General features: G+C 37.9%; 1 protein-coding gene across 3 annotated transcripts; it reads right to left on the bottom strand.

Annotated features, from left to right (window-relative positions):
- Window positions 1–2,922: 2,922 nt before the first annotated feature.
- On the bottom strand, window positions 2,923–20,925 carry LOC113696264 (E3 ubiquitin-protein ligase PRT6). 3 transcript variants are annotated; one of them, XM_027215695.2, is made up of 19 exons: window positions 20,463–20,925; window positions 17,677–18,780; window positions 15,272–16,494; window positions 15,028–15,168; window positions 14,311–14,554; window positions 13,489–14,202; window positions 12,613–12,813; window positions 11,814–12,469; window positions 10,009–10,060; window positions 9,290–9,929; window positions 8,019–8,227; window positions 7,399–7,931; window positions 7,208–7,312; window positions 7,048–7,114; window positions 6,877–6,954; window positions 5,603–5,671; window positions 4,848–4,880; window positions 4,537–4,664; window positions 2,923–3,749 (listed from the first exon to the last, which is right to left on the bottom strand). In XM_027215695.2, exons 1-18 carry the CDS (start codon window positions 20,520–20,522, stop codon window positions 4,656–4,658), a joined length of 6,138 nt encoding a protein of 2,045 aa, XP_027071496.2. In that variant the 5' UTR covers window positions 20,523–20,925; the 3' UTR covers window positions 2,923–3,749; window positions 4,537–4,655. The 3 variants fall into 3 exon arrangements, with proteins under 3 accessions (XP_027071496.2, XP_027071493.2, XP_027071495.2); XM_027215692.2 differs by having other exon boundaries at window positions 4,783–4,880; XM_027215694.2 differs by having other exon boundaries at window positions 4,778–4,880.
- Between the last annotated feature and the right edge of the window lie 1,146 nt (window positions 20,926–22,071).

The raw sequence follows: 22,071 nt of genomic DNA on the forward strand, positions 1-22,071 counted from the left end.
CATTTCTGTATATCCATAAATATATATATATATATATTTAAAAAAAAAGCTTTCTATTTCTTCCTTCCTTTTTTTTCTTAAAAAAGGAAAGAAGAAAATCAGAAAGAGGGAGAGATCGACATGGAAAGCCTAGCAAATAATCGAATTGGCAGCGCTAGCTGGTACCTTATCTTGTGCACCACTGGGACGTTGTCTTGTCTCCCTTTTCCAATTTCTGAGAAGAGCAGGGAATGGTAAGATGCGGTCATAAAAAGCCATGCCTGGCATTGTTTCTTCCATCTCAGGAGCAGATCCAACCTACATATATATATATATATATATATATCGCAGCCGCATACTCTATATGAGTTGAGTTTGAATCATGCATTTTCAATATTTCTCTTTTGACTTTTCAGACGGCTAGAAGCAAAAGGGACTAATTAAACTGCATGACATTAATCACCTCGTACATCCCGAAATCATAACCAACTGGATCTTCACGACTTTTAAAACAGTTGAAGGAAACATATGAAACTGAAACAACCTTTGTCTTGGTTAGACATCCTCCCCTTCTTGTCTTCTGTTCTTGAACAATTACAGGCTGCAGCTGTTCATATTTCTCAATTGATGTTAGAGACGCAGCATTCATGCACGGATTTTTTTTTAAAACTCATAAACCTCTTAATACGAACTGTTAAAAGACGCAAAGAGTGAATAGATGTCATGCAACAGCGCTAGATACAGACCACGTACGTAGATTGTAAACCACTACAAATACTAAGGCTTTTGAGAACATAATTAAAACCCTTCTCTATACAACTACATATAGTATATAACCTGAGGCTGAGGTCTCGCGGCATTTTCAGGCAAATTAACAGATTGAGGATTTGGCGCTAGCACAATTGCCTTCTCCAAACCACCACAGGCCTGCGTCCCTTCTTGCACCGGTGAATCGAAGTTCTGCAGTTGTGAAACAGTAGAATCCAGTTAAAGAACTATCAGCGTGACACAAATTTTCATGTCAAAATCGAATCGTAAATGCTTGAGAATTTATCAAGCTAGACGAAACAAAACAGTAAAAGCATGGTTTTTTTTTAAAAAAAAAATTTTCGACTTATAAACCTTTTAATACATATATCTGCACTACAAACTGTTAAAATATGCAAAGAGTGCATAGATGTCACGCGACTGGTGCTAGATACACACCACCGAGATTGAAAACCACTACAAATACTAAGACTTTTGAGAACGTAATTAAAGTCCATCTCTATACAACTACATGTAGTATATAACCTGAGGCTGAGGTCTCGCGACATTTTCAGGCAAATAAACAGATAGAGGATTTGGCGCTAGCACAATTCCCTTTTCCAAACCACCACCGGACTGCGTCTCTTCTTGCACTGGTGAATCGAAGTTCTGCAGTTGTGAAACAGTAGAATCCAGTTAAAGAACTGCTAGCATGACACAAAATTTTCATCATAAATGCTTGAGAATTTATCAAGCTAGACGAAACAAAACTGAAAATGCATGGTTTTGTTCAAGAGAAGGAAGAGGAAACAATTACTTTAGCACCACAAAGGCCGAGGTATGGAGTAATCTCCCAACCAGCTGTTGCTGTGATTTCGGAGGAGTTGTTATCAGAGCTTGATGCCATATCTTAACTGAGGCTGAGGGCGAACTAATGATGCTCCCGAGAGATGATTAGAGATTTTGTTGGCCAAATGGAGATGTAAAGAAGATGATTAGGACTGTTTTTTTACTGAGCACTGATTCGTGCATATCAAAGCTGGTTTATGGGGCTAGGTTTATATAGTGCTAATGGGAAAGAGTGCAGCCCCCGGAGGTTAAGATGTGCATGCACTGACACATACACAATAAGCATTTTTTGGTATGTGAATTTTAGGTCTTTCCTATTCTGTCCTGTCATAAAAATCATCCTGCAAATGTCTGGATGAGCCATTAAAGCTCTACTTTTAAAGAGATTCTCGCTATTATTACATCAAAATATCATGTTGGAGTCGTAGATTTTAGAGCTCTCTTACCATATTATAGGCCCTGGAGAAAATCTCTCACCGAAATTGCTTTAATTGTTGGTTTTATTCATGCTGTCCCCTCAAGGCTCAAGAATTGAGAATTTTTACTCAATTGTTGTGTAAAATGGTCTATTATAGGCCATGGCCATATTATAGTTTACCCAAGAACAAAAAAATCCTCCCTCTTTAAATTGAGAATAAGAAGAAAACTCTTTATCTGTTGCCATGATATACGTTGTAAATATTGGTTGTGTTCGTATTCTCTACGCTCAATTTCTCAAACTTAAAAAGCGCACGCAAGCACTCCGAACGAATTGTTTGGCCTTGATCAAATGCAACACCTGAAGTTGGTGCCTCTTCCAAAAAATCGTTTCCGAACAATAACAATAATGCTTCTGCCCATACAGAAGAGTCATAGACTACCATACAGCTTAACTTGAGAGCGCGAGCGTTTTTTTTGCCCCCCCATTTGCCTTTGCTAGTTTTGGTTGTCTCAAAATGTGTCTACAAAATTTATAGGCCTAATTTGGATGAATAAAGTGGATGTTGGCATAATTCGTATCACAAATTTGATCAGGAAACGAAGGCGACAGCATGAAGTTTGACAGGAGGGCATCTTATTTTATCTCAAAAATTAGTGGCGGCTAAGATATAGACGCCAGAACCAGCATCGCTCCTAACCACCTCCAAAAACATATAAAATAAAATGGAAAGAAGCAAAACTAAATCAATGGAGATATCAGAGAGTGCATACACATTGGACGGCAAGAAAGTACAATAAAAATGAGATCAAACGACCAGTCTAGCTAATTAGTAAATATTAACCACTGCAGCCTTGAGCGAAATTTATCGGCGGACAAAATCCGAAATGGAATATTAGCAGACTCTAACATAGAAGTTTTTGCATACGTTCTGGAACAATGAAATTATGAATTTCAAATTAACCAATTTGTACATCTCAACGGTACAAGCTTTCAGTGAGAGGCATTAACTCTTCTACAATTGAGTCTTGCAAAAGTTAGTCATCAAAGGGCAGGTACGCTACAAAGAACCTCAATCCATGAAAACCGCTCCAGAGACCGAACTTGCACGAGTAGCAGTCGAGAATTTAATGCAGCTCGTGCCAATATTTTCCTCCAACTTTTCCCATGGAATGTTCTGCTATCGAAAGCCAGAACCAGGTTTATCAAACCACAGAACATTACAAGCACAACCAATCTGCATGCAGCTATCATTCCTGGCCAAGCTAACAAAAGAGAGGAGACTGATGGAAGCTTAAACATCCAACTCACAAGATCTCCTTTTCAGTCCTCTTACTGCACTAAACACGTACACCATCCGGTTCCTTCTGCTCCTCTCGGCCGTGAAATGAAAAATAGCTCTCCTCGCAGAGTTATGCACCTTTAGTACCATCAATGTTCTCAGTAATAAAACCTCTGCAGACATCTATATACTTGCCATGCAACCACAATTTTAGCCCAAGCTAATGAAAACTTGCACAATCCAAGTATCTCTCTCTCTCTTTGAGATCAGCCGGCCAATAAATATCAGTAGCCACAAGAGCAGCCCAAAGGCTGGTTAAACTATTAAGTACAGAAAAAGCACAATAAACATAGAAAAGATAATTTATACACGAGGGTCTATCTGTACAATTGGGTATAGAATCCAAGAATATAGCTGACTGCTATTACCACCATTAAGTGACAGTATCAACTCGCAGCAACTGGTCCAAGTTACCTGTTAAGAGACCAGTATGTGAGAGAGATGCAATGTCTTGGCCATGAAAAAGCTTTAGATAAGCTGTCATGAGAAATAACATGCGTAATTAAAACTTCTGAGGCAGACCAGTGTGATTGTATTCTTCCTAGATTGCCTTCTTTCCATGAGTGCAAATAAACGATGAAATAAATCAACCAAGATATACACGCATTTAAGCCATATCTCCATTTAGGACAAGATACCACATAGAGAAAATCCATTTGTAAAACATTTAAACTTTCTGACATAAATCCAGCATTATTCTCCACCTCCTTCCTCCTCTTTTTTTTTCTTTTTTAAACAAATTACAGGAAAAAAAGCATTCTTTGTTCCAATAAATTCACTATTTCACACGAAAGCAAATTCATTATTTTACAGAAAAGCAAAACACACTAGATGAACTCTTCTAAATAGTTTGTGGCGGACTTGTATAGTTTAGAGTTGCTCAAGAACATGCACAACTCCAACAGGACCATTATTTTGGTTCTACCTGCTCTCAGTTAAATTACGTGTCACAACAACAGAAAGAAATCAGACAATTTTCAAATATAATAATCAGACTCATCGTTTCTCCAACATGTAGATCTATACACGGGCACACAAACACATGCACACCAAAAAAAAAATAAAAGAAAATGAGAGAAACAGCAACACCCCACCCAAAAAACATAAATACTCCATGCTGCTAGAAGTGATATGAAAGGCTACTTCTATCCCCAAACGAAAAGTTGTAATGCTTCTAAATTGTCAGTGAAACACAACTAACCTCTGCAATTTCATTGATCAAACCATACCACCAGAAATCAGTAGTTCGTCTGCATTTTATCCTAACTTTGAAATTTGGGAACTCAAATAACTTAGGCATCTGGCAGCAAGATTAAGAACTTAATCTTCCTGTAAATTGAAATTAGAAGCTGATTAAACAATTAATTATGATTGACCTGTATCTAAAAGAGTATTATAAAGAAGCAGAGCATCAAGGCAACGATTTAAGTTCCATGTCAGACCTTACTTGTTATTATTAAGAACTTCAATCTAAAGCATGAAAAAAGAACCAATAGTTGTTTGACGAAGCACCTTTGAACTACGATCAAGGCCATGAGAAGCAACCTAGACCACAAGAAAAACATAAAATCAGCGTATCAAAACAAACATTAGGTAATTCTCTTTTCCTTTTCCCTTCTTATTCTCAAGAATTTCAACCAAGACAAGCATTAGACTGTAAGTGAGCATGATCTAAATAAGAAAGATATATGAACTTCAACCAAGACAAGCATTAGACCGTAAGTGAGCATGATCTAAATATGCAAACTTCCACCATCGTATTTGATGTCTGTATACTGCAGGCATGTCATATAAAATGTTAAAAAATCTACGAGGCAAGGACAATAGCTAAGTCCATGAGAGTCAAGATACTGTTAAGCGGATGCCTGCATCCTATAGATGAAAGGAGGGAGACATCAAATCAAGCGAATAAACCAGCAAATTATTGTGAGTAGGAATATATGTTAAACTGCACATAGTTGCTTCCTTTCCCACTCCTCTCTTATCCTACTTAAAGACCAAATAGCATTAGATGAAAAATTCACTTCCCTCTCCTTTCTTATCCCATCACATTACAAACAGGACACAAAGCTCATATAAAAGGCATATCCATGTGGTTCCCCCCTTTTATGCTCAATCTTATAGCATGTTACCTCAAAGCTGAAAAGTTGAAGTCTAAGGTCCCAAAGGAGATGGTTCATGGACTGCCTAATGAGCGCTTAAGTTCAAAATTGGGGCACAACTAAACAAAAATCATGATCAAAAGCATAATGTAAAACTTATTTTACCATATGGGTCAGAGCTGCATATCGTTCCTCACTCAAATACAATGGCTTGCCGCGATGCATCTCTTTATCCTGCAACATATGAAGGGGAAAAACATATGACAGATGGATATTGGTGTTCTAAGGAAAATTAAAGCACAAAGAGTCTCCATTTCCCCCAGCAAGACATATCTCCCAAAATGACATTATTGAGAAGTGAAATGCATTTATATCCTAACAGCAAAAAGAGACGTAGCATCTATCTAGAAATGAAAGATTAATCTCATCCTTGTGCCAGGTATCAAGAATTTACTCAGTCTTGGATGCTAATGAACTTGGAAATTCCTCGAGGACAACTGTAATACTCTTTCAACACAGATATATAATCACACAGTTTAACATCCACTTATTGATTGATTCATCCTGATATGGCTAAGAAACAAATTTTCAAATACTTCATAGAAAAGACTACTCAGTTTGGGCTTAATAGAGGCAGCAGAATGACACACACAATACAACCCCTCCACATTTTCTTGGGTTATCCAAAAAAAAGGAACTGCAAATTTTAAGGGACGTACAAAGAAAAGTTGGAGCAGGTTACTAACCACATAATTTTATGATTATATGGGACAAACCACTAATTTCATGAATAACAATTACTCTAAGAATAGATTATACCTCTTGGGCAGTTTTGCAATACCTCAACATTTGCTTTTATGCATGTATGAGCACTAACGCACACATGCATGCATGTTTGTAAGGGAATAGATTCATACACACATATGATACATAGAACTTAGCATTATTTATCAACATACTTAGTAACTGGCCTCTGCACCACTTGCAAATCCTTAGCCAATACTATCACCATAAATAGAACCAATTAGTACCATAGGGCACTTGTTTAAATTAAAATCCATTGTTACAAGCAAAATTTTCCAAGATTCATTCCCTTACATTAGATAATCTCCATTGGACATGTTTAAAAGTTCAAGTACATCAAATTCACAAACTTTCTTGGGTCAAATTAAAAAAGCTAATGTTGAATAAGAAATCAACCATCAAACTGCAACAAGTCAAGTAGAAGGTACCAATCTACAAAAGCAATAAGTGATAGTTCAAGTCTGCACAGAAAACGCTTCATGTTACGTGGCAACATACAAAATAAAGCATGCTGCTAAATTAGTGACCAACTTCTGTTTTATATGGCATAGAAGATTCTATAGACTATCTTATAACAGTGTTCACTTGAAGATCTTACAATTCTTATGCAACGAGTCTTCAAGATTATAGTTTACCTCTTCGCCAAAAGCATCTAAGTAGGGGGATGGCCAAGGAGCCTGACGAGCAGATCTTTGAAGTAGAATTGAGGTTTTCTAGGTCAACAACATAAGCTTGTCAGTCATAATCAGATACTGCAAGAACAAATCCTAATAGTCTTCATGACCCATGGAAAGTATGCAACATACTCTAATCAACAGGAATACTCCAGTGCCAGCACCACAGCCCATTGCATGAGTTTGGCATCCACTTTCCCTACATAAGACAAGATAGAAAAGGCAGCATTAACATGCAAGTTACTCAGCATCAGAAAAATGAAACAGCAATCCACGCAAGCTGGTGTCAGACCTGCAGCATGGTTTCCAGTTTGGTGAGCACAATTTACCACACAGTAAGCAAAGTGCAGGCTCTTCTAAAGCAGCTCCGCAATCAGGGCAATGCTGCTTAATATACCTGATGTATCAAAAATAGAAGTGACTACCAGATTCTTAAGGAGCATAACCAAACACTTTCCACATGCATGTTCAATATAAAGTAACCTTTCCAACAGATCCTGGTATAAATAAGGCAACACCATCAGGCTAAATGGGACAGCTGGTGTAGAGTATAGGACACAATGTCCTTTAATTTTGAACTCCTTTGAGAAATGATGCAGCCATCTCAAAGCCATGGATCGTGATATTTCATCATTAATGACAACATCAATTGGAGGAATCTTAAACATCTTCTCCAGCTTTTCTACCCCAACAAACTCAATTATGTTGTTTTGATGATCCAACAGATCACCAGCCACATATGATGATCCATAAGGGGCATCATTACCATGACTAAATGGCAGTGACGCTGAAGAATTTATTAGCCTCCAAAGAAGTGCACATCTCCGGAAATAAGGAAAGCTCAGGCTGCGAATGGCATCCTTGATATCATAAGAAGCATCAATATAGTTGGAATCAAAATATTGCAGAGCAATCTCATGTTCACCCACGAATTTACAGATGTCAGTAATCAGGCAATCCTTGTATCCTAACTCAGTGATACTGAAGTGTTGCTTTCTGCAGCACACAATTATTGCCTGGCAAAAGATAAAACTATTAACAACTTTGATGAGTAATGTGAAAATAAAATACTAGCCGCTCAAACATAAGAAGCTATTTACTACCTGAGCAATGGTCACAACATAAAAGAGATGCACAAGACACACAAAAGATTTCTCGCATGACAAGAATGGGCTTGGAAGACAGAAGAGTGTCCACATTAACGAGGAAAAAGCATCTCGTGCAAGGACAGGATCAGAAGCCCTCTTCCATAATTGGGTATCTGGATATTGTGCATCTGTTTCTGAATTTTCTAATATGTACCGCATATTACCTGCACAGTCAACACCAATACCATAATTATGAGATTAATTTTCAAGTATGTACTGCATATTACCAGCACAGCCAACACCAATACCACGATCACTCTCATAACTACTAAAACAGACAAGAACAAGAAAGATGTTTGCCAAAATGTTTCAAAGTAAAACATCCTACAATCATACCAATCTTTTGACACTTAACTAAAAAAATAGCAATAACTCAAAGGGACTATTATTACAAGTCAAAAACCTTATACTTCCCAGATTCATGGGGCACTAAAGACATCCATTCCACACAGATAAAGAAGATTTTGTATCAATTTCATTTCACTGGATAAGTGTTGATAGAAATCTCTTAGATGGAATTCTAATATCAAATCTATAAGCCAAAGAACATTATAGATTCACATTCTAATATAAAATATATGAAAATTATCATCCATTAAGCAAAGATGAAAAGGAAATGGATACAGAAGGTAAAAAGAGGAGGTTTTTCTTCCAACTTCAACACAGCCAAGCTATAGATGGAATCTACCATAATTCTAAATGTCCAAATCTTGCCAGGAATAGTTTTTGACTATGGTAGAACCCAGGTTAGTGATGAGAAGCCTTCTCGAGGGAACACCGAGAAGGAAGATAGATGCCAGATTGGAGTCAGGAAGCATTCCACAAATACCACTCTAATCAGAAATAACTCCCATAAAATAACAAGTTTGCTAAGTTGCTTCTAGTCTCAATTGACAAAAATTGTGCATATGGATAGGTTCAAGTTGATATAACTGTGCGACAACCACCATAGAAGCACCAAACCTTACTCAGGGAAGACCACAAAGAAACATAAAGGAGCACAAACTTCACATGACATTATTAAACAACTATTCTGGTGCTAATTCTAAAAAGATATTTGAATTTCATTTTTTTAACTGCAAAAACCATCAGAGATACTATATTAAGTTAAAATTCATCTGTTAAATACTTCAAGTACATAAAAGAAAATCAGCTACCATATATAAGAACAAAAATCACCAGCTGAAATAACAGTAAGTCAGAGACACATCTGAAAAGGAGTTTACCTTCTCCATGGCAATTATGTGCAGGAAATTTGTCTAGGGATAATCCAGATGATATAGACTTTGCAAAGAGCTGGATGCCTCTCAATCTTAGCAAGATGCTAGGTGAATTCTTTACTCGAGATCCTAGAGCAATATTTAGCAACAAGGATAAAATAAATCCATTGGAGGATTTGAGTTCACCGAATAACACATTGAGGCCATAGGTTGGACTTAAGGAAGTTTTTCCCGACCGAGCAGCAATCTCTGTTGAGACAATAGAGTATTTCAGTGTATCCCACAAAACCAATGACTGGCTGATCCTGCCAGAGTCTGAAATCTTGTCCTTGCCAGGGAAATACAGTTTACATAGGACACGAAACACAGATTCAAGATTGGACCTTTGCCTTCCAAATTGCTGCAAAGGAATAGATTTGAGAATCTCACTGTTTCCAGAAACATCAGCTGCACTTTGCAAAAGAGACAATGCTTCTTGAACTTGAAGCACATCCACTTCTCTGCATGATGAGGCTGGAAGACCCACAGCATATGATGCATTGGCCGTTGAGAAAACAGGCGACACAGGAACCTTTTTGGAACCTTTAGCTAAGGCTGGCAGGACAGAATTTGCAAGTCCACGACATACGGGACAAAGGAACTCCCCCTAGTGACACAGAGCACCAACACTGTAACTACACAATCATTCTCTTTGAAATAAGAACAGACAGGAAGACAGAGAATACCTGATCGGGGTCTACAATGTGCCCTCCTTCAAAAACAATTCTTCTGGTATATCTGTCCAAACAAAATGTAGATTGATTATTTTGGGCCCTAGTGGAACCACACAAATTACCTTGTCCACAATCTCAGTCAGATTCTGATTTGCAGTATCCGCATTAAAATATGATAAAAATTCAATTGGGTAAACCTATGTTGCCAACGCTTAATGTAGTTTACTCCATCCTGAGCTCATGTCCCTCTTCAAATTTACTACTCCTCTGTCCCTAAATTAGAGACGCTTTTTGAAGTTCCAAGTTTTTATCCAGAGAGCATCATTTGGTATTTATCTGTGTTCTTCTGTCAACATTGCCATCATTGAAAATAGCACCAAGTCATATTGAATCCAAGAAATTATACTTGTGGGTCCCGTCTCAAGTGTAGATGAAATGAAAGTATGGTACTCACCAAGGGACGTGAAACACGCACAAAAAGTAGACACCAGATTTGGGTTTTGCGTAGTACGCACCTAACTAATTTGCACATGGGAACTTCTCTGATGGGTCCCACGTGAATGACTTTAGCCCATTTTCAAAATCTCATATAAGGGAAAATGTGGGTGTTTGGAAGGAAAAAATTATTTGGTGACTCTAATTTTGGGACAATGAAAAAGGTGAAGTATAACATTAACAATGAAACTGATGGAGTACTCAAAATTTCTTCCCTCAGAGCAGCCATTTATACTTACTGATGCTAGTAATTAAAACTATCTGCTAGTGTTTTACATGGACATTTTGTATTTCCCAACTTCTAATAAATTAGATATAATTCATAGGACACAATTTCAATAAAAATGTGCAAGAAGGGCAGGCCAGAAAAATTTGAGCACAATCATGTATACACGAAAATGTTTGTTTAGTGCATAAATGCAAGAGAATGTTCAGAAAAAGGGAATGTGACAGGTACAAAGGATAAGTTCAGCAGTCTGCTGCTACACAATCTCCATGACGCAAAGTCATGTAAAACTTGATTCTCAAAACTAATTTCTAATGCACGAGGAGCAAAGGTTCCACAAAATCCCTTTTTCTTTTTCAATTTTTCCTCTCATGCAGGGAAAAAAACAAGCATCAACATTGCAGCTCAATATCAGGAAAAGTAGCAACAGGCAACAAAAACGAAACCATTCTGCCACAGCTCCCTTCATAAACAATAAGCAAATTAGCCAGACAAAATGAAAAAGGCAAATAGAGAATGGCCATAATCCAGAATCCAACAAATTAGGTACTGTAGTGTCGAAATTCATTTATAAAACTTATTTATCAATACCAGCGCCTGCCCAGCCAAAACTCCTGTTTAATCATTTGCACTGCTCTCAAGAATTCCTATAAGTTTAGTTCAAAGGCTTTACCAAAAAATTAAGATATGCTATTTCAATGAAGTATTTGAGGACTTTTTTTTCTCACTCCACCACTCATGTGGTTAGAATAACAACCTCAAAATAAAAAATTAGGACCCATATGCATGAGACGTACCTCCAGAAGCATATTTTACACGAGCTTGCTAGCACAAATTAAGTATGCTAGGTGCATTTTGTGCCTCACTATGTACCTAATCTATATCATTTAGTTGCTGAAATCCTAGGACCCACAGCAAATTAACAGAGGAAAATGCACCATATAACCAAAAAGAAAAAAGTGCAGTTTGTTTCCTGTTTTTCATTTATTTATCTTGTCAAGATGGCTTGACAACCCCCATTAACCTGTGGTGGTAACTCAATTGTTCCCAAAAGAAGAGGAAAGAAACCGGATTTCATCTTGGGAATTGGAAATACCTTTCCCTCAGAGAAGATAAATAGCGGTCAAGACATCCCTGATGCACAGCATGTCCACAAGAAGAAAGGTAAATCCCATCACAACCTGAGGGGCCAAATCCATCATAGGCTGGAAGAACCATTCTGGTATCTGTCTGTCTGCTAGAATGAGTACTTTCTGATACTGATGGGTAATCTTCAGTTTCTTTGTAAACAGAAGCTATATATTTCCCAAGCAAGAGACATTGGGTGCTTCTTTCTTGGTTGCCTCCAGCTGCAGGATAGTTGTTAATATGCAACGACTTACCATGCATTGCATCTTGTATCAATGAATACATATGGTCTTCCACCATCTCGATGGAAGAAGCTGTTCTTTCCTTGTGGTCATTAGAATTGGAAGGTGATTCAATATTCCTAACTGAAGGAAAGTGGGCTTCAATGAATTTGAGGAAAGCATTTATTTCAGAAGATCGCCCATCCAATGCAAAATCATCAACTGCACTCTGAATCAAATGCAATAGTTCAGAATTTGAGCCAAGTGGTGAAGTGCTTGAGGCACTGCTCGGAGATGAAAGATTGTCTGCACTTTCGCCTGTAGATACTTCTTCTCTTTTTGAAGGGACACTTTGTGCCCATGAAAGGGGGCCTCTATCTAGGAAACTAAGAAGCCTGGATTTCTAAGAATTTAAGCTGAAAGTCAGAACTGAGTATAAATTAAAGTAAGATGACAGCGAAGTAATGTGGCAATCAAAAGCATTACAAACCAGCACTTGGCAAACTCAAAAAAAAAATTAAAAAATTGTCACTTAAATGCACCTACCTGAAGAAGAACAAGGAAAGACAGTGGACTTTTGGAGTTAAGGTCATGGCAGAGAGAACAAACGACTTCTTCAGTGTCTTTAGACCCAAATTCAACATCAGAATTGCACAATTCTTTTTGACATTCTGAATCCTCTGCCCCATTGTCAATAGTGGTATCAATGCTTTCCAAGAACTTTGACTGTTGGGCTCTCATTTTCTCCTGTGCAAGCAATTAGAATGTATCAAAAGAGGAAACTCAAACAAGACTAACAGCAGTAACAACAATAGACAGGAATGTTAATAGCACTACTTTGTACTAATTCACCATACAAAAGGCATAATAGATTGCTCTAGTAAAGCAAACATTAGTATACTTCCTGAAATGAACAACAAAGCAATAGCTGTAGCTGACACACACAAGCAGTAACTTGATTCGATTTTCTATAATACAAGACATGCATGTATTTGTCGTTGATCCGTATTAAAGCATTTTCTGGATATGTTTAAACCCATGCTGTGCTGAACTCAAAAATCTCGAGGATAACAACAGAGAGATGCACATACATCTCTCCCAAAGAAGCTTCAAACTAGTAGAAATGAAGGATGCAATCTATTCATGCATCAGAGACATGATCCTTGGTAGATATTCAACTCAGAGCATTACGCATGTACAAGGTAAACCTGAAAACCCTCACATGCTTGCAAGCAACAAGCAAAAACATTCGGTCCCTAACACTCCATATTTATGGGTTTCTTGAAGCAAGAATAGACTGGCAACTTTATTGACAATGACAGTTCAACGCAAATAAAAAAGCTTAAATACATATCACCAGTTAAAATGAATGTTGATTAATTTGACAAACTATCCCATAAGTATTACAACAGAGATCCTCACCAGGATTGCAGCCTGCATCTCACGTGCTTTTGCCTTGCGTTTATCATTATCTGAAGCAAACCCAGAGACATTAGCATCAGCATTTGAGATGGACTGTGATAGCTGATTGACTACTTCAGGTGCAAGCTTTTGCAGTTTCATGAAGCATCCCGGTTCAAGCTCAGCAAATTTTCTGATTAGATTTCCACACAAAGATGAGAGGCTAGAAGTGGCAGCTTCAATGAAGTTATCAACCTTCTCTTTTTCATGGATCCTCATCAGCATAATAAGAAGGGATAACAAGCTCTGATTGCGATGCTTGGTTGTGGATATTTCTTCACGTGCAAATTCCAAAATGGGAATAACATCACCTGCATAACATGAATGCTCACCAGATTCTCTTTGCACGGAACAGACATCCAATGCTAGTGACAGCAAATGCAACGCAGCCAAAAGCACACCATAAGGAGCACGCAATGCAGTTGATTTATCAGAGAAAACAGCATAAAATAGTACAGCACGAATAATTTGTAGTACAGTTTTACAGGTAGCTATTCGAGCTATCCCACTGAGAGGGTCATAAATCTTTGACCATTTCGGAAGCTGGGTGGTTACTGCAGAGACATTACAAAAGCGCAAATATCTTTCTTCTGCCACCTGTAAGTCCCGTGAATTCCAACGTGGATGATACAGATCCAGTTCCTTCCATTTTGGCAATCGCAGTTTGTACATACCCTGAAAAAACAGAAATAACTGATCACATCTCATCAATGAAAACAAACAGATTTTCTATCCAGAAGCTGGAAAGGATGGAGGACCAGAAGCACCATAAGAAACGCAAACCTGATTCATGCCAGATGGATTGGAATATACAGCTACTGTATCCAATATTTCCTGAAGTTTGTCAATTTTTGATACTTCTAGGGGAAGTGATTTCACCAACTGACTATGAGTGGCATCTCCAATGGATAGCTTATATACCAATTCTCTTTGCAAACATTCAGTATTTGTCAGTCCACAAAACCGCCTTTCTTGTATTATTTGTATGATAAGTGTGAGCATTTCCTGCACCAGAATTGGTTCATGCCTGGAAATTAACAGAAAAGTGGCTGCAAGATTATTTGCTGAGAAGTAACAATTTCTTACCAAATAAAGAAATATTCACCATAAAAAGAGAAGATTCTTGAGATACAGCATAGAATGGTCAATTAATATGTGATCTAAGAAAAAAATCCTACACAAACTACCACATTCCATCAATCAAAAGATAACTCCTAATGTAGTTGAATTCATCATAATCAATTTCATTTCTCAATCTGCGAAAGAAGCACCAAGCCCTCCACTCGACCCTTTATCTACCAGTATAAGTTACCTTATAAAGCAAATGAGCACCAGTAAATGGAATTACCTAACTCACTCTGTATCCAAACTACATCCATCACAGCAACAGAAATTATGCCAAGAAGGATGTGAAGGCTTATTAATGATGAAAGGACTAAAAATTTCGCGAAGATAAGAAAGTTCCTCAAGAGTGTGAGGTTAGGGTAATCTATTACATACTCACTAGACCGTTCAAGATTCAGCCAAAGGTAGTTTGATAGCCCAAAACGTTCCAGTATTCTCTTAACATAATGATCAGCTGGAGCTAGTGCAGCACAGCATTGCAGGAGAAAAAGATCAAGCTCTAAACCCTGTTCAGAACTGAATAAAAAAAACTACCGAGAATAAGAATATGCACCAGTGCAGGTTCCTCGAGATCTGATCATAGAGACGGTAAAGTACATGATAAAAACTTTTCACCTACCAACGAACCGAGCGATACCACTCACAAGACAATATGGCAGCATCTCCATTTCTGCGCCACATCCCAGCTCGAACCTGCGCGCAGAACACCCTGATTCGCAGAGGATGCTCCATAACAAAGGCAGAAAACCCATGAGGGTGGCAACCTCCTAAAATATGACCAAAGAAGTCCTGATGGATGGTTGATGAAGGATCTCCAAAAGTAGCTCTTGACACATTTTGCAGTGTAGATTCACAATAACACTTCCTCAGGGATCTCTGTAAAACCATGGATAGTAATCGATGTAATGGAATGTGAGCAGATATATCCTCAGAACTAACATCATATGCTAAATCAGGCCAATCAGACAAACTTAGAACTCGAAGCGCTTCCAACTCAGTAGCACATTCTCCATCCATAGGACTATCATCAGAACTACCAGCGCCTGCTTCTTGTCCCAAACTTTTGCAGGACTCCCTGCCAACTCCCATGTTAATACCACTTCGAGACGGTAAAGAATATTGTCTGCCAAGTACTTCACCTGAGCTATTGAGTTTACTACTTGAAGATGGCACTATGCTTGATTTAAAAATATATCTGTTTTTCCTGAACTTAGACAGAGTCCTCTTCAATGCAAAGAAATTATTGCCAGACATATTACCTAGTTTTGGAGATAAGTAACTTAAGAGAGGCCCTGATGTGTTATCCACTTCCAACCAATTCTCAATAGCCCTCAAGCACTCATAAGTTAACCATAACACTGATGAAGGAAGAGAAAAATCATCAGATTTTGCATCACCAACCTTTGATGAATGATCAAACAAGTTCCTTCCAGTCATACTACTAACAGAGCATTCCTGTGATATCCTCCCAACTTTGGCATGTCTTATGCTATCTTGGTCTTCAAACTCTTGTTTATATGTATTTAAGAAAGTTTCTTCCTCGCTCCCATCATGACCACTGGCAGAAAATGCACCACCAACTAAAAGTGAATGAATATTTGCAATAGAACGACCCAAAAGAAAAGGCAAATGCATATTGTCATTTTCTTCTTCTATATGCATGCCTGTTTCTCTCTTTTGAGGATTCATCCCCTGCACAAAACCCAAGAGTCTCATCCACATTCTTGATATATCTCGCCGTTCACGAGTCACAAATATGGGCACAACAGAGTGGCTCATAACAAAGCGAATGTCCTCAACAACTCGGATAGTAGTTTCATAGAGTTTTACCCACTTAGTAATCTGAAATAGAACAACGATCATCATTCTTCAACGAGACTAGCAATTTGTATTACAAGTAACAACCAGAATACACAATGCAGTGGAATCTTGTTTTATGCAAAATATCATTGGGCTTAAGGTAAAAAAACTGGCGCTCAACACCGTGGTTGAAGCAAGGCCAGCAGAAAGAGCTGCCAAAAAAGATAACAGAATCTGAGGTACTAGATTCCCTAACTCTTACCAGACTCTGATCAACAAAGGATTTAGCTTATATAGGCTCCAGAATAGGTCCACAAGTAGAAACTATATAAAACCAAATCACCAAAATACCCCCAAAAGATAGAGTAATTATTTTAAATTTTTTTAAAGTTTGAATTTTGCACTAATATTCTGTTTAATTCATCTCCACTTTCAAAAAGCAAAATTTTTTCATGCCATTCCCAGGGAGGACATACATGAAAGGACAAGGTATTTATTGATTAATTTCTATTGAAGCACCAACCAAAAAATTTTAAAAATCTGACAAAGTCAAGGTTGTTAAGAAAATAACAAAGGACTAAAAAAAATCTCTGCTTTGATATGCTGTTTTTTGGGGAAAAAAATTCGAATATTCCCTAAACCATATTCCAACCTCCATTTTAATTTCCCAACCAGCTTTTCACCTCACAAACATCATATTCAAAATGTAAAACAATATCAGTTTCCAAAAAAGCAATCAAAATAGATATTACTCGGCTTTCAGTGTCTATGGTGGCAACAAAAGGAGGTTTAGTAAGATATTTGGCAACTGCGGGGAGAGGGGGGGTCCATCCTATCAAGAAGGTTGTACAGCCACAAGCCTCATGTTCAAATGCAATCACGAGATATACACTCACAAGCATTTCCAAGAGAAATAGAAGAGTCTGTGCTCGAAAAAGCAGCTAGTCCCTCAACCAAAAAAGTTAGACAAAAAACTCAACCTCCTATTTTCTGAAAGACCAGAATATTATTATTAATTGGTCACTAATACATAGATTTTTTGGAACCAATCAAGTGCTGGTACTGACTGCTGAAAACTAGAGATAGCTCTAGCAACTTCCCCAGACTATGCTACAGAACCACACAAAATTTTATATATCTGGAAAATGCACAAACAGTTAATATACAAAACTTAAAGAGCTATAGATAAGCAGATGTCAGAACAAAAACGTAATCGAAACATACCTGCAGCTGACCATCTTCACCAGCACAAGAAATGAATATATCTCCTAAACATTCCAGAAGCATGGGCAAGAGATTCATTTCCTTCACAAGTCGTGGAGTTAGTGTAGGAACGGTGAAAATTTGCACAGAGAATGTTGGTAGTAGAGGATACTCCTTGAATATGTTATCATTATACTCTTTTATGGCTTCCGCCACAACCGTTGGATAATAACTTAAAAATACTTTTGCAAACTCATATTTAAAGTGAGGTTCACCCAGCAATTTCAGTAGTAACTCGTACAGTTTCCTAACATCACCACCAACCAAGAACCTCTCTACCCTGACAAGAACATCTAGCAAACCAGCTGAAGAGAATACTCTCCCGGAAATGAAACAAAGAAGGCTTTCACTGCATTTACAGAATTGCAATAGTAGCTCCACGACAGCAGATGTCAACTCTTCCGCGAACTTTTTGAGTTCAGGAACATGATCAGATTTAGCTTCAGATGCACTTTCAGCACATATAAGCCTCCTTTTCCAGTAACCAAGTAATGAATCCAAAACAGGCCACATAGAGTCAGCAAACTCCTTAGGAAGGGGTTGTATCTGTTCAGCACCTTTATGCTTGGAACAGAAACCCTCACGTTTCCATGCAGTAATATCCCCACAGTCACAGCAGCCACCACCTGTGTATATGATAGAGTAGTCATGATCCTTGTGATTCCCATTTTGGAAACACGGAACACAGATTGCACATGTTGGATCATGCTCACATGTACGGCATTGGTAAGCAATATCATTATTCCCCCAAACAGCTCCACAAACACCACGTTGGTCAACATTCATCTGAGACAGGTTCTCCAGTGCTGTTCCTGGATCACCCTTGAACATCAGCCACTGCAACCAAACCATACTTTCATGGAGTATCTGTTTAAGAGTAGGGCCTACCCTATTTTCAGTTTCCTCAGACTCAGCTTCTGAAAGAGCCTCTAGTGCATCTTTGTCAGTAGGAAGGATTGTAGAGACTAATTCTGCCATATCAAAATGGCTATTCTTCACATAAGAAACTAAACCAGGCTGCTGACCCTCCACGTACTCCGGAGGAATTCCCAGTTCAGCCAGCCTCTGAAACAGATGTTTGAGAATAAAATTAAGTGCAAAGTTTAAAGTACCAAGGTCATATGTCCTTTAATTAAACTGAAGCATCCAACAATACATAGTATAGCAGCTACTAATATTTCAAACATATATACTTCCCACTTTCGATGTTTATAAAAAGAACCACTACAAAGATATTGAAAAATGAATGTTTACATGCAAATCTACTTCTTGCATATGATTGCCACAAGGGCCAATTAGAGCAAGCTAAAGGCATGAAGAATTAAACACATTAGGCTAGAGGAACAAAGTCCCCACAGGATGACATAGGCAAACATCCGACAGATCAGACTTTGACGATATTAAACATGCAAAGAAAGGGGAAGAACCACTCAGAACCAGAACCTAGCCAAAATGTAAAATAGACCTCAATTGCATTACATGCGGTGTGAAATAATTCATGTTTTTTGGTGTGAAATAATTGCCATGTTTCTTGTACCATTCTGGATAGGGTGTATTGAACAAGCACAAAGAAAGAAGACTAATTCATTCTGAGCAGCACAAAGAAAATGTGAATGTATTTCGTTTTTCTCCTTTTTGGCGCAGATCGAGTCAATGCATATAAACTTCGAAGTCTCTGAAAATCTTCACCCTGATGGCAATTCTCATGCAGCTCAACAATAGAGACAATACGCATCCATCAAATTAGCAAGGATACGAATGTAGATAAAACTTTTTAACTTCTCAAGAGAAACACAACTTCATCTGCTTGTTCGAACTCTTCAAGTGCTTTAGAACACGACAAGATTCAGAAATCTTGAAAGTGCCTTGCATTTCATTTTCCTTCCCAACTTGTTTGCTACAAAAGTCATACTATCAAATGACCCATAAATTACACGATATTTTGTATAAACCTCTATAACCTTATGTCCAACAATTAATCCAGCTACCCCTAATTCAATCCTATGAATTCATACGCTTCTTTCGGCCTTTATTCAGCAACTACCCCCTTGACAAGTTCCGTTCAAAGTAGTGCTGTAGAATACTAATTCAAAAAACTGACCCCAAGCTGATCTATTTTGTCGAAGACCAAAGGGAGCTAGTTCAAGGCTCCAAGCATCCCAGACTGTTTGTGCAGCAACTGATCTATATAAGTGGTTGGTCAGGTTTCAGTTTACTCTCCAATCTTTTACTTCATTAAATCCAAGCAGTAAGACGAGCCTCACTCATATCTGAAACTCAATATCTACATTCTTTTTTTATATTTATATTTATTTTTTCTGTATTTGATGAGTTGCAACAGAAACGACTATTCTAGATAAACTAACAGAAGTTATATAACTCCATTTACCTGAACTTTCACAGTAAAGTTGACAGTATATTTAAATATCAATCGTTGATTTTTTTTTTTCCCACCCCCTCTTCCCATTCCAAACCTTTCCTCGTCAACCAACCACCAGTAACCAAACCAAAATTCATCATGGAATACGGAGCCAACAATCATGCAAAGAATGTATAAATATTCAATGGAAATAGCAATCTTTTCATAAATAAACGCTGTAATCAGCAAAAAAAAAAAAAAAAAATTATTTGGGTGGCGGAGGCGTAGCGAAAAACGCTGTAATCAGTAACTTCAGGTATCTAGTTTTGCACAATGAACCCTTTCCTAACTTGTTAAGCAACAAAAGAAGCAGAAATTGGAGCAGTACCTGCAGAATGCGAGCTCCAGGAGAGACATCCATGGCCTCCGTCGGCGAGTCAATCTCCATCTGGAACGTCGCTCCAAAGCAATCAACGCAGTTATACCACTGCTTGCATCCACAACTTTCACTCCCCAGGGCTGCCCAAACCCCCAACTCCCACCAGCCTTAACACCCACAGCAACTGTAAATATAGAAATATTTGACCTATGATTGGAAACCCTGGATAGACAGATATAATAATTCTACCAGGGGTTTTTTTTCCCTTCTTTGGGCCTTAAAATTTCAGAGCTCAGCTCCTCGTTTTGTCTTTAATAAAATCTGCGTCTGTCTGTCGAAGATTAATAGTATAATTTTGGATTTCAATAAATATGTGATGATGATTAAGACGGTTTAGCAATTTTGCTCTCTAAACTTTTTTGCATAATTAGGGGAGTCTACAAATATATTAAAATCCTCCTCCTTTCTCTGTTCTTCTCCTTTTTATTTCCTCCTACTTAGCGCCATTGCCCCTGGGTCGGGGGAAGGGTGGAATGGTCATTTGACGACCCTTGGCCTTGGGGGTCCGGTGTAAGTCGGTGAAGGGGTGTCGTATTTGTGTACCGACCCCGTATTCGTTGATTCATGGGCTCATGGGCTAGCGAGAGAGGGACAGACGACCCTTTCGAAACCATACGGGCCGGCTTAATGGAGTTAAATGGAAATTCAAATTGGCACCTGGCCCAGCAGGAGCATAGTTGGTTGGAGAGGGCACGTGTTCTACCACCTTCAATACAGTAGCCATTTAATTTACCACTCTTTTTTTTTTTTGGGAAAATCATTAATTTACCCCTGCAACACACACGAGTCAGTCGTTACGGTCTTGACAGACGACCCTTTCGAAACCATACGGGCCGGCTTAATGGAGTTAAATGGAAATTCAAATTGGCACCTGGCCCAGCAGGAGCATAGTTGGTTGGAGAGGGCACGTGTTCTACCACCTTCAATACAGTAGCCATTTAATTTACCACTCTTTTTTTTTTTTGGGAAAATCATTAATTTACCCCTGCAACACACACGAGTCAGTCGTTACGGTCTTGCGTTACAAACTCCCTCAAATTAACTTCGCTCCAAAAAAACATCTAGGTGTCTCAACCAATATATCATTGGGCATTTCCATCGTTCTTTTTCTTTTAAAAAAAAAAAAGATTATCAATTCTTAACTTGTAAACAGTGGGCATCAACCGTTACTTTTCTTGAAAGGAAAATAAAAGATACCAAATTGAACAACAGGTTGCATTGGATCACTTCCTAGTTATACAATACCATCTCAACTTTTGAAGTTCCGAGCAGTTAACTTTATGTTAGCACAATCGAATCAAGTTGTCCATGACTCAAAATCCATACTATATATAAGGAGAGGGAGGGTTCGTATAAATATTTTTGTGTCACTTTATGTTCTTTCTAAACTATCCTTGATAACGATTTATTTCCAATTTTTAATATATCCTTCTTCCAACTAACATGTATTTCTTATTATTATTTAGTAAATCTTTTAATTTTTATTAGCAACTATCAATTATGATTATGAATTATTACTAAATAATTATTTGTTTGTATATTTTATTTTAATAAACTT

Source organism: Coffea arabica, chromosome 6e (assembly GCF_036785885.1).
Source record: "Coffea arabica cultivar ET-39 chromosome 6e, Coffea Arabica ET-39 HiFi, whole genome shotgun sequence".
NCBI classification, from domain to species: Eukaryota; Viridiplantae; Streptophyta; class Magnoliopsida; order Gentianales; family Rubiaceae; genus Coffea; species Coffea arabica.